The sequence below is a fragment of the Tripterygium wilfordii genome, chromosome 19, assembly GCF_013401445.1.
Source record: "Tripterygium wilfordii isolate XIE 37 chromosome 19, ASM1340144v1, whole genome shotgun sequence".
NCBI lineage: Eukaryota > Viridiplantae > Streptophyta > Magnoliopsida > Celastrales > Celastraceae > Tripterygium > Tripterygium wilfordii.
The window spans coordinates 13,392,593-13,407,469 of NC_052250.1; the positions used below are offsets into that span (position 1 = coordinate 13,392,593).

The 14,877-nt window shown below is 35.0% G+C and overlaps 2 protein-coding genes across 2 annotated transcripts; both read left to right on the forward strand.

The window, feature by feature from the left end:
• The first annotated feature begins 2,665 nt into the window (after positions 1–2,665).
• LOC119985330 (protein COFACTOR ASSEMBLY OF COMPLEX C SUBUNIT B CCB2, chloroplastic-like) lies at positions 2,666–6,907 on the forward strand. The gene is made up of 7 exons (XM_038829600.1): positions 2,666–2,893; positions 2,979–3,097; positions 3,200–3,271; positions 3,562–3,705; positions 3,897–4,050; positions 5,082–5,273; positions 6,535–6,907. Exons 1-7 carry the CDS (start codon positions 2,716–2,718, stop codon positions 6,540–6,542), a joined length of 867 nt encoding a protein of 288 aa, XP_038685528.1. The 5' UTR covers positions 2,666–2,715; the 3' UTR covers positions 6,543–6,907.
• Positions 6,908–11,632: 4,725 nt separating this feature from the next.
• Positions 11,633–13,800, forward strand: LOC119986125 (BAG family molecular chaperone regulator 1-like). Its single transcript, XM_038830675.1, has 4 exons — positions 11,633–12,501; positions 12,586–12,842; positions 12,928–13,074; positions 13,200–13,800. Exons 1-4 carry the CDS (start codon positions 12,273–12,275, stop codon positions 13,590–13,592), a joined length of 1,026 nt encoding a protein of 341 aa, XP_038686603.1. The 5' UTR covers positions 11,633–12,272; the 3' UTR covers positions 13,593–13,800.
• Positions 13,801–14,877: the final 1,077 nt, after the last annotated feature.

Consider the following 14,877-nt stretch of genomic DNA (forward strand, 5'->3'; position numbering starts at 1 on the left):
TAATTAATAAATATTTTTAAGTATTAATTAATAAAATTTTAATATTTTTTATTTTAACTAAAAATATATAATTAATAAAAGTTGAGCATGGACCCCACATTATTAACAAAATATATAATTTACATTTAAATGTATTAAATATATATTATTAAATCTGTAGAGCCCACATTAATTTATATATAAATTAAAAGAATCATGATGACTGTGGGACCCACAATAAAAAATTGAAAAAAAAAATGTTGAGTGTTAGCATCAAGTAAGCTCCAATGACAAAATGACAACAGATCCGCTGTCAAAATGACAACAAATCCGCTTTGAATGTTATGTTGTTTGACAGAGCATTAGCCAACAGCGTTTCGTTTAGTAGATCCGCTGTAACAAATGCTCTGAATATATATGAATAAGCTTAATTTCTGTTTCTTAAGGTTTCTTTCCAACTCTTAAGACTAAACATTCTGTCACTTTACCTCTTTTTTAATTTTACCCTTTGTTTCCTTTTATTTTCTTTTATTTTTTTAAATTTATTTTGGGCCATATTGGGTTGGTGTGGCTTCTGAAGTATGAGAGAAGCAAATGAGTGTAGGCCTAACAAATATTATTTGCTCATAATCATCACATAATCTATCATATATAAGTTTAACTAATTCACAATGACTGCCTAAACAAAATACAATGCTGGTAGTTTTGTTACCATTTATCGATGATTATTTCGTTTATTTATTAGATTTGACTCGAGTTTTGATGTTCTCTTTCAATTATTTTTACCTAAAATGACAATATACAAGTTCGTCATTTTGACATCCATCTTAAACTCGGATCATTAGTCATGTAGGCATGAAAATTTCTCATATGACGATAAGGTAAATTGAGTAAAAACTCAGCGTATGACTATAAAAATATTGCTCTTTATAATACGTATATAATATATCATAGCCTTCCTTAGGTACATATCAAAATAATTTTGAATATGATATGGTGAAATTTCCAATGAGATCATTTGTTTAACTATATATATAACTAAGAGCTAGAGCATCTTTGTAATTTTTTTACTGTCTTTTGAATTTTTTTTTATAAAATATTTCCATCGTGAGGTAGCCTCCTTCGTTGGTGCTACAACTTTTTTTTTCGTTTCAAGGAAACAATTAGTTGCATGCTCGCGCTTCGCGCGACACATAATTAATTTAAAAAATAAAGATGGATGTCAAAATAATTATTATCATAATGAATAACAGAGCTTGAATTATGGAAAATGAAAATAATTATGAGATGAACAAATAACTACAATACCTTTTCTTCAATATGTTAATAAATAATTTTCTAAGAGGGAGCGAAAAATTTGATGCATAAGGAAAAAATATGCTCAGAGTTTAACAATTATTGTTTGCATTGGTTTTTTGAACAAAGTTGTAAAATAACTAAAAAACATCTCATAAATTCTAAATTCTATAGAAAATATAGTGTCTCATAGTTTTTACATCTCATTTATTATTGTTTCTTATGTCAGCAGGCCATAATTTTTCATACTATGTCAATAAACATATATAATATATAATTTGTTGTACTCTATATCTCACATTTGATTAAATTATTCATTTGTACGATCATCCACTAAGGGATTATCTTATACGGGATCATTGGGATCATCCTCTATAAAATCTCCTAAGAATGCATCCTAAACTGGATCTTTTTCATCGTCATTGGTTGTTGTTTGACAACTAATTCAATGATTTGTAAGGTCATATCGTTAGGAATTTTGTTCAAATTGTTCATTTTTCCCATGAAATTTTTGTAGTATCTCTTAGAACTTTATTGTGATCTTGTATGCTTTTGTGTGTTATTTTATACCTATATTATGAATATGTTTCATTTAATCTTTTATCTTTTTGTTTTTATATGTAATTAATAGGTGATAATTGATATAACTATTTGTTGTATTATTAAATATGATTTTAAAATTATTTGTATATTATTAATTGTATGTGCTTGTGAGTCTTAAAGTTATTCAATATATTTATTTTTTTTTTGTTTTTTGTGTAGGTTTTTTTAGAGGCATCCACGTGACACCAAGGAGAAGCCTTTTGGATCCTCCATTATATATATATAGATTGATAGATTGATACGTTAAAACGTACCGAGGTGCTCATTAAGCTTAAAACAAATTGTTTAATTTGGTCCACATGCATGGGCGCAAAAGCCAGTACCCACCTTCATATTTCCCAATATCATCGCAGTCGTCCAATTAAGAAGATCAGCTCATTCAGCCATGCTATTTATTTTATCAGTAATTTATATTTATCCAGGCAGGTGTCTAATGATTTTTTTTTTTTACAAATTTTCTATTGTCTCTGGAAGCCCAAAGAAAGTTAAAATAAAGTTTTGCCAGCTTATATTGGTCTTTAATAGTCTTACTGATGTGTCAAACGGGCCGGAGGCTAAGAACGACCCATTGACCTCGGTTAAAGGGCCATGCTAGGCCCGGCCCACGTTACCTTCACGGGATGGGCCGGGCTGGGATTCTAGTCTGTGGGCTTGTTTCCATGAGTATTGAGTCATTCTAGTCTAATTTAAGCCTGGGTTTAGTTGTTGGGCTAGGCCCAGATGAACTCATCCAGTTTATGTTATTTTCTAATTCTGTTTTTTTTAACTATTTAATATTTATCAAGCACTAAATAATTCAAAATCCAAAATCCTGTCGATGCTCAAACAAACAGGAGAATGGGAATTCTCTGTTTGAATCCCTCAATTCAATTATTTCCAAACATTCCCCAATTTCGCGCCATCAGAAATACGAAATTCAAAGCAATCGCTGCTCGTTTAAACGATCCCCAAACAACAACGACGACTGAGAATCAACAACAGCAGCTTAATCTCTCCGTTCTGCGCTTCACTCTCGGTGAGTCCCCCCTCCATGAATGTATGGATTTATATGGACGGTCGTAGTCACATTATCTGATATTTGTTGTCGGCGAGGTTTTCAGGAATACCTGGTTTGGATGAATCGTACTTACCAAGATGGATCGGGTACGGGTTCGGGTCGCTATTGATCCTGAACCACTTCGCTGGTTCTGATGCAGCGTCCATCACCCCTGCACAAATGGTAACCTGGTTCTATTACAGGGTTTTGATTTCTGTTTTGTTATTCTAGTACATGTGATTTGTTGCTTTTTGTTTAATTTTGTCCTTAACCAATTACATGTAGAGAACAGAAGCACTGGGTCTTTCTTTAGCAGCATTCTCCATTGCCCTTCCTTACCTTGGAAGATTTCTCAAGGTAGTCATCTTAGCCTAAGAATTTGATATATGTATAGTTGCTTGATTCATTTACAAGATAATCTTGACTTAGGATGATAATAGTAGTGACTTTCATTGTTCAATAACCATCTAATGACTCTAATCTTTAATTTAATATATTTTAGTTTAGCTATATGGATCCATAATGCGGCCAGTACAGACTGTAGAGAGCATTCTTGAATAATTTTATATTTGTAATTTGTTTAAGGATGATCTTTGTATGTGATGTCTGCTTGCAATTTATTTAGGCCTGGCCTGAAAATTTTACAGGGTGCTACTCAGGTGGATCAATCAATTCTGCCTGAAGCTGCTGATCAGATCTTTGTCATGTCACAAAATATCTCAAATTGCGAGAAGGAGGACTTAGCTTGGGCAACATATGTGTTGTTACGCAACACAAACACCATTTCTGTTGTATGTTTTCTAATTTTCATATTCAATTTGAATTTAACACGTTAAAGATTGCATGGCATTGCTAAGTTATCGTTTTATTGAACATTTGTTGTTGTTTATTACATTGTTTGAAGTATCCCATCACAAATATAGAAGAATTCCCCTCAAGTTCTCAGTTGGAGTGGGTGCTTTTGTTTTGGTCATCTTTGCAGTTGATTTCAGTTCGAGGTCAATTATGCGTTCGTGGCTACTGGAACACTCCGAATGATATATCAAAAGGTCAAATACTTGATTGGTTTCAGCAACAAATTGAAAAGATGGGCCTCTCTGATATAACTGACACTCTCTATTTTCCTCAAATCACAGGTATATTATAACTAGGCCTTATGTAGGGGGATCTGGTCATATGTATTTAAGGGGAAGGATTTGGCCTTGCATTCTTTCTGCGGGCATTAGCTTCTTTCCAGGAATGTTAAACTCCTTATCTATGTGTTGACTGGAAACTTAGGACTTAAGAGATTAACAAATTGAGTTGACTTTTCAAATTAAGAGACTTTAATTAATTGACTAAAACACATTTCTATTGGGGTAGAGGGTTTAGCATTAACTACTTTTATTGAAAATTATGGCACTTTCTACTCATTTAAAAAATCTTTAGAAATGTTTGGAATTCTCTTGTGATTGAGCTTAATATTGTTTGTTAAACGTTTCAAAGTTACTGTAATGGCCTTCTGTTAACGTTCTTTTTATTTGATGGAAGAAGCTTTACTCACTCTTCCCACCCATCCCTGCCAATGCGAAATAAAGAAAGAATATAAAACGGTCTGGAAGCTGAACTTTCGGAAAATGTGAAGTGCATCTTGTAGGCTTGTTAAAATAGTTTTTAGGAGATAATAACAATTTTCTGCCTGAGGTGGGAAGGATTACTATTTCCCAATCATATTAAGTCCTGAAGTTGTAGTTCGCTACAGATATTTATCCTCACCCCTGAGGACGATAATGTTAGAGTAACCAGGCTGCTATATACATTCGTAGGATTAGCTGTAAGTCTGTAACTCCCATATTCATAATGATTTGTTCATTTTAAAATGTAAAGCAATTGCTGAATTCTCTAAGCTTATAGTTTTAGATTTTGTTGATGATCTGATCTTAGCAACTAACATCCTATGTGGTGTCTTGTATGCATCTATATTCATGAACTTTTAAGAGTTAATCTTTTTGAAGAAGAAAAAAATGTCGCAAAATGTGTTTTTGATGATCAATTTTTTTTCCTGATTCCACTTGCTTCAGTGCTTGAAGTCAGTTAGTTCTTAGAGTATAATAGTGAAACTGTGCATAAGGTTCTTTGAAGCATCTTTATGCTGGGAATAATATGAATTTTTTTATTAATATATCAGATTCTGGACTTGGCGAGATGCTTCCAAATGGGACTCGATCTCTTCTGGTTCAACCAATGCTTCATGCTTCTGTTCCAAGTGCCAAGAAAGTGAAAAAAGTTGAAGGGTTTTGCATGCTGGCTTCAAGTATGGGGTATGCATACAGTGATAAAGATATAGCCTGGATAAAAGCAATTGCAAACAAGTTTGAAGGTACGAGCACGTGTGTAGCTGCTACCTTAAAATTTAATGTTTTAGAAACATCTACTGAAATCAATTTTAATTTCTCTTTTCTGTGCACATTTCATTATCAATGTTTTATTCATTTGACTATTTGAGTAAGTGATACAGCTTGCTATAGTGTTGGTGCCTTGCACTGGCTAGTCCCTTCGTTTTGATACAGAAAATCTGATGCTAGTGATTTAAGGAAGATAGTGCAATGTTAAAGTTCTGTGAGTTCAGAAGAGTAATTTGCATATAACCTAACACCTCCAAGTCCACCCTTATTCTTCTTTCTCTTTGACATGATCTTATTGATTTCTTAGTGAAAAATCTCTCTAATTTGAAGACTGCTCCTAAGTTTTCTTATCCAATATATGGTTGACCTCGTCCTTTTACTAAATGCTTTCAGAATTAAGAATTCTGTCCCTTAGTCAGCTTCTTTTGGTTGTGAAATGTAGGGTACAAATATATTTTCTTATTTAAGTTTTCCCCGTTGCCTAACGGAGGCTCACCTTGTGGAAAAATATATCAATATAAAACACCGATCAAAACATAGGATGCATCACAATACCAGGAATTTTGGTTTTGTTATTGATCTATGTAGATCTGTTAAGTGCTTTGTAAGTTCTGGAGGAAAACAACAGATTGGTTTTTCTTTTTGAAGGCAATTACATTGTATCGGGAAAAATCAGCTGATGATTGTGTTATACAAGGAAAGATGTGATAGAAACCCCTTCTCCCAGGCTAGTGGGTCTCAGCTGCACGAATTCGTTCTCCATCAGATTCTTGGGTGGTGTCCCTTTTAACTGAAATTCCCACCATTTTCTTTACTCGTCAAATCTTTTTTTTTCATTGGTCAAAGGAAAAGCGCAAGATGAGGACGTCCCAATGAGCTCACCAATCACACACACACACCAAACGCTAATTTATATAAATTTGATGCATCCAGAGAATCCCTTTTTCCTTTTCATATGTTTCATCAAGTTTAACTTGTAGGTTACAGCAAAATGATGATGATATACAACCCCCAACTATTAAGGTTGAGTGAGATATATTATAATTTTGATTTGTAAGGTTTTTCCTTGCAACCAAAGCGACATGCTGTTGATGAACTAAAGAAAATGAAGTCTTCATATATGCTTAAGAAAATGAAGTTAGTTTTAGTAAGTTGAGGTGGGTCTAAAAGAGGTAGGAGCATTAATGTATCTTACTATTGTTTTTGCACGTGATTGCGATTTCTATATTGTTGTAGTGGAATGAAGCTGAAATGGCGGCTTGCTGGAGGAGTAGAAGAGAGGACATTGAACTGCAACACTGTCTCACCCTGCTCACCATGTTGTCCTTCTCATATAATGCTGATAATGCTGTCACTTTATCTGGTTTAATCCGAGGTACGTAAACCACACTTTTCAATCCAAATGCTGTTGCCTAATAAGAAATAGCAAAGTGGAGTCATAATTAGCAATGCTTAATGATAAAATGTTAGCCATATGTCCTTCCTTTGTTTTTGCTTAGACATAGAAACTGTTTCACATTGCCATACACTGTAGATGCGTTGGTGGATTCAATGACAACTCCTGTCGCTTTTGAATATAAAAATTTCGCACTATAGATTTGTTAGAAAACATTGTGACTGTTGTGCCTGGTAGAGGAGAGGGATTTGTTGTCTTACCTGGGATATAGACCCTAATACAGTTGTGAGATCATTTATTATGGGTATTTCCGTAGGCTCCTCCATTCCACATACCTAATAAGGAGGGGGAAACAGGAATTTATGGATAAAACAATGAACCTTCCCAATATCATGTCCTACAAGATGAACATCCATGGCACCAGCCACTTCCATTCCTCTGCCTTTTGCTTACTGACTTACTGCAACTACCTCTGCTTTTCCCATCTCCTTCGCTGCTCCATTTATAACTACCTAAGCACGTAGTCATTAAGAGTTAACTTGGTTACAGATGTGTTATTTTTTTCCTTCTATTTTTTAAAAACTTTTAGGTTGTTAGGTTGAGTGAAACACAGAATTAGTTTGGCATGGGTGATGTTGGGTTGAGAGGGTTGCATTGTGCAAGAAATAGAAGGCTGCCTTTTTTGCTTTGGCATTTTTGGTGACTATACATTGTGAAATGCAGTTTAAAGCTGCCATGGAAACTCAAATCTCCAGTAGCCTTTCACGGTTGAACTGGGTCTTTTGTCTCAAGTTGATAAGCGTCACTGTAGAACCATATGCTACGCTTAGATTCTTGGATAAGATCCTGTGGTTTTTTTTCTTTTCCCTTTGGGGTGGGGAGAACTGCGTCATTTGATAGACCTTGTTTGGCCCTAACACTTTGACAGTGACGCATAACATGATAGGAAGTTTATTAGGCGGATAAACTTAAACCAATAGAACGGATGATAGGAAGTTTGATTTTATGAACAAATATTCGATTTCTAGAACGCTATTTTAACGACCTTTATGATTGATTAGCAAATTAATTTTCCTATTTACCCCCACAAAAAAGAGTAGATCATGGCTCATGGCTTCATGTACAGATGTCCAAATAATTGTTGAATATTTTAATAATATTATTTTTCATCCATTTTAAACTGTTGGCAATATTATTTTTTATAACATTTTCTTAATATAAATATATCACATGACTCTTGAATAACGTTAGATCCATGAGTTACAATACGAGCGACCATTTAGGAATAATAAGATTGGTTTGGTTCTGTTCAAAGTCTAAACTAATTTGGTCAAATGACATTAATGATTAGGTTACAAGTGCATTGTATCACATTTTCTATAATCATCTCTTTCAGGAATGGTATCAAGTACAAAACAATGGCACTATATTTGAATGTCCATGATATGCAAAGATAGCTAGTGTACATTCTAAAAACATAGCATAAGATTAGTCAAAGTGTAATCACTATTTTCTTTTTTGATAATTGAAAACGACACCATATAAATTGTCTTTTGAATATATGATGAGTCTAAATTAGGATCGTCAGGTCTTTGTGCACAAAAATTTGGTGAGTTGGGTCAAAATTCATCTTGTAACTAATTTAAGACCTCTTGAATTCAATAATTTATACAGGTTGATCCTAGAAAAATTCGCTAACTAGGCTACCCCAGGAGTGGTTCTTGTAATGACATAAACATCTAATAATAAAGGGATAAGTATCAAGGAAGCCCTTGAACTTTCAAAAAAAGACCAACTGAACCCTTAACCTTTTTTTCGGACCAATTAAATCCCTCAACTTAAGACAATGGTCCAAACTAGCCATTTGCTCTCTTTTCTGTCTTAATGGTGTTGACGCTACCGTTAATTGCTTATGTGTAATTTGACGTGACAAACACGTAGCATTAACCAATGATTTATTTTTTATATTTTTTATATGATCAAAAAAGGAACTTCCATCAAAATTGACATCATCTTAACCTTTTCCCTCTCCGGTGACCTCAATCACCATGACCATTTTTTCTTACTTTCTCAACCTTTCCGCACTGTCTTAGCAAATCCTAACATTTGGTTTTTGGGAATTACCATTACTTTGAGAGCAAACTCTAAATAGGTTTAAATGGTTTAAGAGCAAACTCAAAATCTTTCAACTCTGCGTTTTTTCCTTCTCATTTCTACCTAAGCCATTTTCTTCCATTCCAAATCATAGATGTACTAACAAACTCAAAATAGGTTCCAATTTTCGGATAAGAAAGAGAAGTGAGAGGCTTGTGTTAGAGGAGGTTTTGGGATTGACAGCAGCAAAAGGCTGGAGAATGAAGAGAGATAGGTTTAGGGTTCATTTTATTTTATAATTTGCCATATCAGTAATTATAAATATTCCTAATTTTTAACAAAATTAAATACATGTCAGAAAATGGTATCCGCATTAGACTATTTTAACAGCAAAATGGTTTAAGGGCTAACGTGAACCATTGCTTTAAGTTGAGGGGCCTGATTGGTTCGAAAAAAAGGTTAGGGGCTTCCCTAATACTTATTCCAATAATAAACTAACAAATTAACAATCCAACATTATTAAGGACAGATGCATAAAAATTAATAAATAAAAGCAAAATGGTACAAGTCCCCACAATCACATTCATTATTGTTGCTCAAAGGCCTTCACATGAAAAAAAAAAAAAATTTCCCAACCTACCATTAGAAATTACAACAAGAAGTACAGATTTAGGGCTCACCCTAATTCGGATGCTGCAAGAACATTCGATAAACATAGAAAGTTGTCCCTCACGTGCCTAAAAGAATCCACTGAATTCCACAAAACCACGAGCAAGCTATGCATTTTCCAATTTATTATATCCCAAATGGTCGGTACATTGTCTCCTCAAATATGTCTTAAAATTAACAACTTAACAAGATTTTGATTTGAATAAATAAAATATGGTTGACATGTGTTAAGACAACTCAATCCAACAACCACCCACCTATCCTAGTTGTCGCTGATGAACAAGAAGGTTGTATTGTCTTAATCACACTACGTATGCACCAGAATATTTGGCATCCCCACACGGAGAAAGACTTCACGCGTGCCAATCACACATGGGAGAGCGTCGGTGGCTGCCAAATTAGCCGGGAGGGAGAGATACAAAAAGACGGAAGGGCCCCTGGGTTTTTGGTACGGTAGTTGATGGTTTGATGGGTGGACACGTCTGACTTTACAGGAGTATGACGTAAGCAAGACTTTATGATATTTGTTTGGATGCGGACTTTCTCAGTAAAAACACAAACGATGTCAGGACAAACGTGTCCCTGACATCGCACGGTAAAATTGTTTTTCAAGTGGAAAGAAAGATTGGAGGAAGAAGAAGAAGAAGAAAAAAAATACTGGAAGAGACAAAGTAAGCCACTCAAATGGACTACAATAGAGAGCTTAGCCTGCAGGCCCTTGCGGGAAAATAAATCACGAGAACCAAATAAAGTGGATTCTCTATTTCTTTTTATGTTTATTTTTTAAGATTTTGATGATGATGATGATAGCGAATTGAACAAAAAATTGCATAATTTAAACTGTAAATTTCATTTTTGAAATTAGTCTAAGACATCTAGATCATAACAAATTTAAGGCAACTCCAAGCTTTTATTAACCATGGAAATTCAAATAAATTATTGTAGTTAAAAATTTTAAAATTCTTTTACCACATTGACATAATAAGACTTACAATTACATATTGAAAGATGAGAAATCCAAATCTCCTTGTAAAAAAAGGTTTATGAATTCAAAGCATGCTCATACATTGGTTATTTGCAATAAAATTCACAAAGGGAGTACTAACTACATTCTTACAAATAATAATGACAATTAAAATTCGTAACTATCCACGAAGTTATGGGTATTTATATAGCTGGACCTGTAATAAAAATCAAAATTCTTTAATGCGTCCGTTTATAGAATTTCTTTCATCATATTTGAATATTCTTTTCATCCCATTTTGATTGTCAATATTTTTATTTTAGAATGTTTCAAAATTACTGTCATTTTTCTTCATTAATAATTAATAATTTTGTTGATATGACCTAAAATTATTTTTGTTACTTTAATTACTTTTATTTTAAAAGAAAAAGTGTCGCCGTATTATTTTAAATTAATAATGATATATTTAAAATAATATAATCATTTTGTGTAGTTGAATTGTTGTTATCCCAATTGTTATTGTCTTAGAAGGACTTTCGGGGAGAAAAAAAGCCAATTGAAGTGTTAATTTATTAGTAATTTCATTTTTGAGACAGAAACGGCAGCCACACGTGTACACTGTATGCCGAAGTCTGATAAAAGCGATGGCGGGTCGATATGATATCGAACCGCCAACACGCAAACTTACTGTTAAGCGCCTTTTACATCAGACAAATGCCACGACACCTCCTAATAGAGTTTCTTTTTATGTAGTGCAATCAATCAATCAACAACACAATGATTAAAAAAAAACCTCCACTTACCCAATATACCCTTAACAAAAATGTTAGGGATATCTGTAAAAAAACATACCAGTTATCTCCGTAACGAATCTTATCCCTTGATTGATATAATATCTGATAATTAAACTAGAGAATGACACATTCACTACTGGGATGACTAAGGTATTTTCGATTGAGATCCCTATCATTTCTTTTGTACCTTTAATTATACACGTGTATGGTTTTGAGATTGCCAACATCGATGATTAACATACACCTAAATATTCGTTAGTATTCCCCAGAACTGAAAGACATGACCAAGGGGGGGTTATCTCTTATTATGTTATGTTCTTTTACCCTTCAAAACGTAAGCTTTGGCGGCTTTCGTAGCTGCCGTTTAATATACTTTAATCTAGTAATTGAAATTATATATAAATATTTCCAAGAGAACAAAGAACAGCTCAGTTAGCTGGCCACTCGTTTTTTCTTCTATAATTCCTTTTCGTTCTCTCTTGGCCGAGATCTCTCCACCACAGGTGGGAAATACAGAGAGGCTGAATTTTTTTTTCAAAAAATTCAATTTTGTGGTATTCTGATTCCGTTGATTTCTACGATTTTTTCTTAGTAGAAATCGCCGCTTCAAGATTGTTGGCTTGGGCCTTAGATTTTTGCTTTCGTTGTTGATTCCGTGTTCATTTTCGTTGAGGAGATCTGGGAATTTTGTTTCTGCGACAGGTTGTTCGCGATCCGAACTTGGTTTCCTTGAAGGCCAAGAATTGTAGATTCACGGGTTCGGAGTTCTTTTTTTCCTTTCGGGAGACGCCATTGATTCTGCAAAGAAAGAAATAAAAGTTAAGAAGGGTTTAGCTTTCTTTTTCTCTCTCTTATAACTGTCCGCGTGGCGACCGTGGTTGGACTCGTGTAATGCTGGAGTCAGAGATTTCTGAAACAGAGTCCAACAGTCTCTGTCTCAAATGGCCGTCTTTTGTTTCTGATACAGATCGTCAAGAATCGCAGTTCCTGGAGATCTGAAGCCTTTTTGCCACCACTTCTTTCCACGCAAGAAAACAGATTTGACTTCAATTTAAAGATGATGAGAATGAAGGATAAACCGACAGACCTGTCTTCAACAAACGGCAGTGCAGCCGGCAGAGGCGGCGAGTCCGGGTCTGAATGGGAGATTAGACCAGGAGGAATGCTGGTACAGAAGCGGAACCCGGATTTTGATAGGAGCTCCGCCCCAGCACCGACAATTAGAGTTAGGGTCAAATACGGGTCAATCTACCACGAAATCAGTATCAGTTCTCAAGCTACATTTGGTAATTTCAGTTCAAACTCTTTAAATTCAGTTTGAATCTTGTCTTTAATCAACGAAAACATTGATGTTTTGCATTGGATTGCAGGGGATTTGAAGAAAATTTTGACAGGACCAACAGGTTTGCACCATCAAGACCAGAAACTGATATACAAAGACAAGGAAAGAGATTCAAAGGCCTTTCTTGACAATACCGGTGTGAAGGACCGATCAAAGATGGTGCTTGTTGAGGACCCAATTAGCCAGGAAAGACGGCTCCTTGAGATGAGGAAGAATGCGAAGACTGAGAAAGCTTCCAAGTTCATATCCGAGATCAGTTTGGAAGTTGATAGGCTTGCTGGCCAGGTAATTGTCATGAAACGTTGTATTTAGGCCTTGAAACTTGTTATTCTTGTGGGTTTGATCGTTAATTGGAATTGAATTGCTTTAGGTGTCAGCTTTTGAATCGATTATAACTAAAGGAGGGAAAGTAGCAGAGAAGGATTTGCTTACTCTAATTGAGTTATTGATGAATCAGTTGCTCAAATTGGATGGAATTATGGCTGATGGAGATGCCAAATTACAGAGGAAAATGCAGGTACTTCTTGATCAAGTGCTCCAAATTCTAATAGCCTTTCGTTGGTTTTGTGTAATTTTCTTGTCTGAATTGTTATATTTTAGAAAGCTGAACATCATTAACGTTCTATATAAATCGTTGTCAAGGTGAGAAGGGTGCAGAAGTATGTTGAAACTCTAGATTTGTTGAAGGTCAAAAACTCCACACCCAACAGCAATGGAGGTCAAATCCCAAAGCAGAATCAAAGAAAGTATTCGAATGGCCAAAAACTAGCCCCCATCCAAGAACACCCATTAAGACATTCAAATGGACAAAGACCAACACCAGTGCAAGAACATCAGCAGCCAAGGCACTCGTTTGGGCATGGGCCAATACACCAACAGCAACAGCCATTGAGGCACTCGACATCGGGACCAGCTGTTGTAACCACCAAATGGGAGACATTTGATTCGACGCCGGCATTGATACCGGCATCTACATCCACCTCAGCCAACAATAATTCAGTCCAGCCAAAGTTCAACTGGGAATTATTTGATTGAGATGTAAACTTTTTGTTGCTTTGTTTTGTTCGTTTCTGTGTGTATGTGCTGGGTTTGTCTCCAGTTGGTTTGATATCTCCTCCATTCTTTCCTGTATTTATATTTATTAGCAATCCCTTTAATCTGTCATCAACTCCCTCAGAAATAAATGGGGTCACTAGAATACCAGTTATTATGAAGATCAATCTGTTCTGTTGTTTGTTTTCTACCTTCGTTTGTACAGTGATAAAGACATCAATTGATAATGTTTGGGAGTGTAAGGCTATTAAAAAATTACGGTCCATACATGTCAATAATATTGTATGATTTTCATAAATAATATGAGGTCCTATTTTGTTCCTCCTTAATGTAGTTATTATAGACTAAAGCCTAATTCATTGAGCAAATTCAAGCCTAACTTACTGAGCAAACTCAATTACTATGGATCAAAGTCCGACTCATTAGTTTAAGAAATTTTTTTGTTGAATGTTAGTGGAGCCAACCGATGTGGGATTCTGACTAAGGCGATTAGGTTCTTACCAGACAAAGAGAAAGGAGAGGCTGTCTTTCCTCTCTAGTTAAACCATGATGGTGCATAGAAAATTGTTGGGTCTTTTATACCTTGCGTCCGCAGGAGGCTACAAACTGACAAAAAGGGTGGGGTTGATGGAGAAGGGATTTTGGTAATCGAAGTAACCAACAAAGCCAATTATATGAAGCCAAGTATGCTAAAAGTACAGAGGATATGCTGTCCCTGGATTTTTTAACACTATTTTATAAAGTAAATGTGTTTTGGAGATATGATTAATCTTAATTTAACTGTGCGTTTGCTACTCTTCTGCAACAAAACCTACCGGATACGCAATCCTGTTCAGTTACCAAATCATTTCTTATTTCTCTCGAGTGTCTGTTTGATACTTGGATTCCCTAGTGGGTTTCCAGAGAAATCAGACCAATTGCACCAAATCACAAAAGAGATCGAAAAGGTGAAAGGTAATCGTCTTCCATCATTGTAGAAGGTGGAATATACAATCAAACATTTATAGAGATGAGGCACCAGCAATTTGTGGATTGCACGGAAGAACCAATGAGAAGCTTGGGCAATGGTGGAGTATCTGTCAAATAAGTTCCGACTATCAAGTTAAAACGGTAATCCATATGAATATAGAGGTCAAAGATAAACAATAATGAAATAATACCGTTAGGTGATCTAGGTCGTGGAGAGAAATGTCGAAGAGCTAGAGAGTGACCCTCTTCGTTTCAAAGAGAATAGATGAGGAGAGCGAGAAAAATCCTTTTTCTTGAT

Excerpts from the sequence above, each read along its gene's own strand:
- LOC119985330 (XM_038829600.1), top strand. The coding sequence starts at position 2,716 with ATGGGAATTCTCTGTTTGAATCCCTCAATTCAATTATTTCCAAACATT. Across the intron at positions 2,894-2,978 it reads CGTTCTGCGCTTCACTCTCG|GAATACCTGGTTTGGATGAA; the intron begins GTGAGTCCCCCC and ends CGAGGTTTTCAG. Across the intron at positions 3,272-3,561 it reads ACCTTGGAAGATTTCTCAAG|GGTGCTACTCAGGTGGATCA; the intron begins GTAGTCATCTTA and ends AAAATTTTACAG.
- LOC119986125 (XM_038830675.1), top strand. The coding sequence starts at position 12,273 with ATGATGAGAATGAAGGATAAACCGACAGACCTGTCTTCAACAAACGGC. Across the intron at positions 12,843-12,927 it reads TTGATAGGCTTGCTGGCCAG|GTGTCAGCTTTTGAATCGAT; the intron begins GTAATTGTCATG and ends GAATTGCTTTAG. Across the intron at positions 13,075-13,199 it reads AATTACAGAGGAAAATGCAG|GTGAGAAGGGTGCAGAAGTA; the intron begins GTACTTCTTGAT and ends ATCGTTGTCAAG.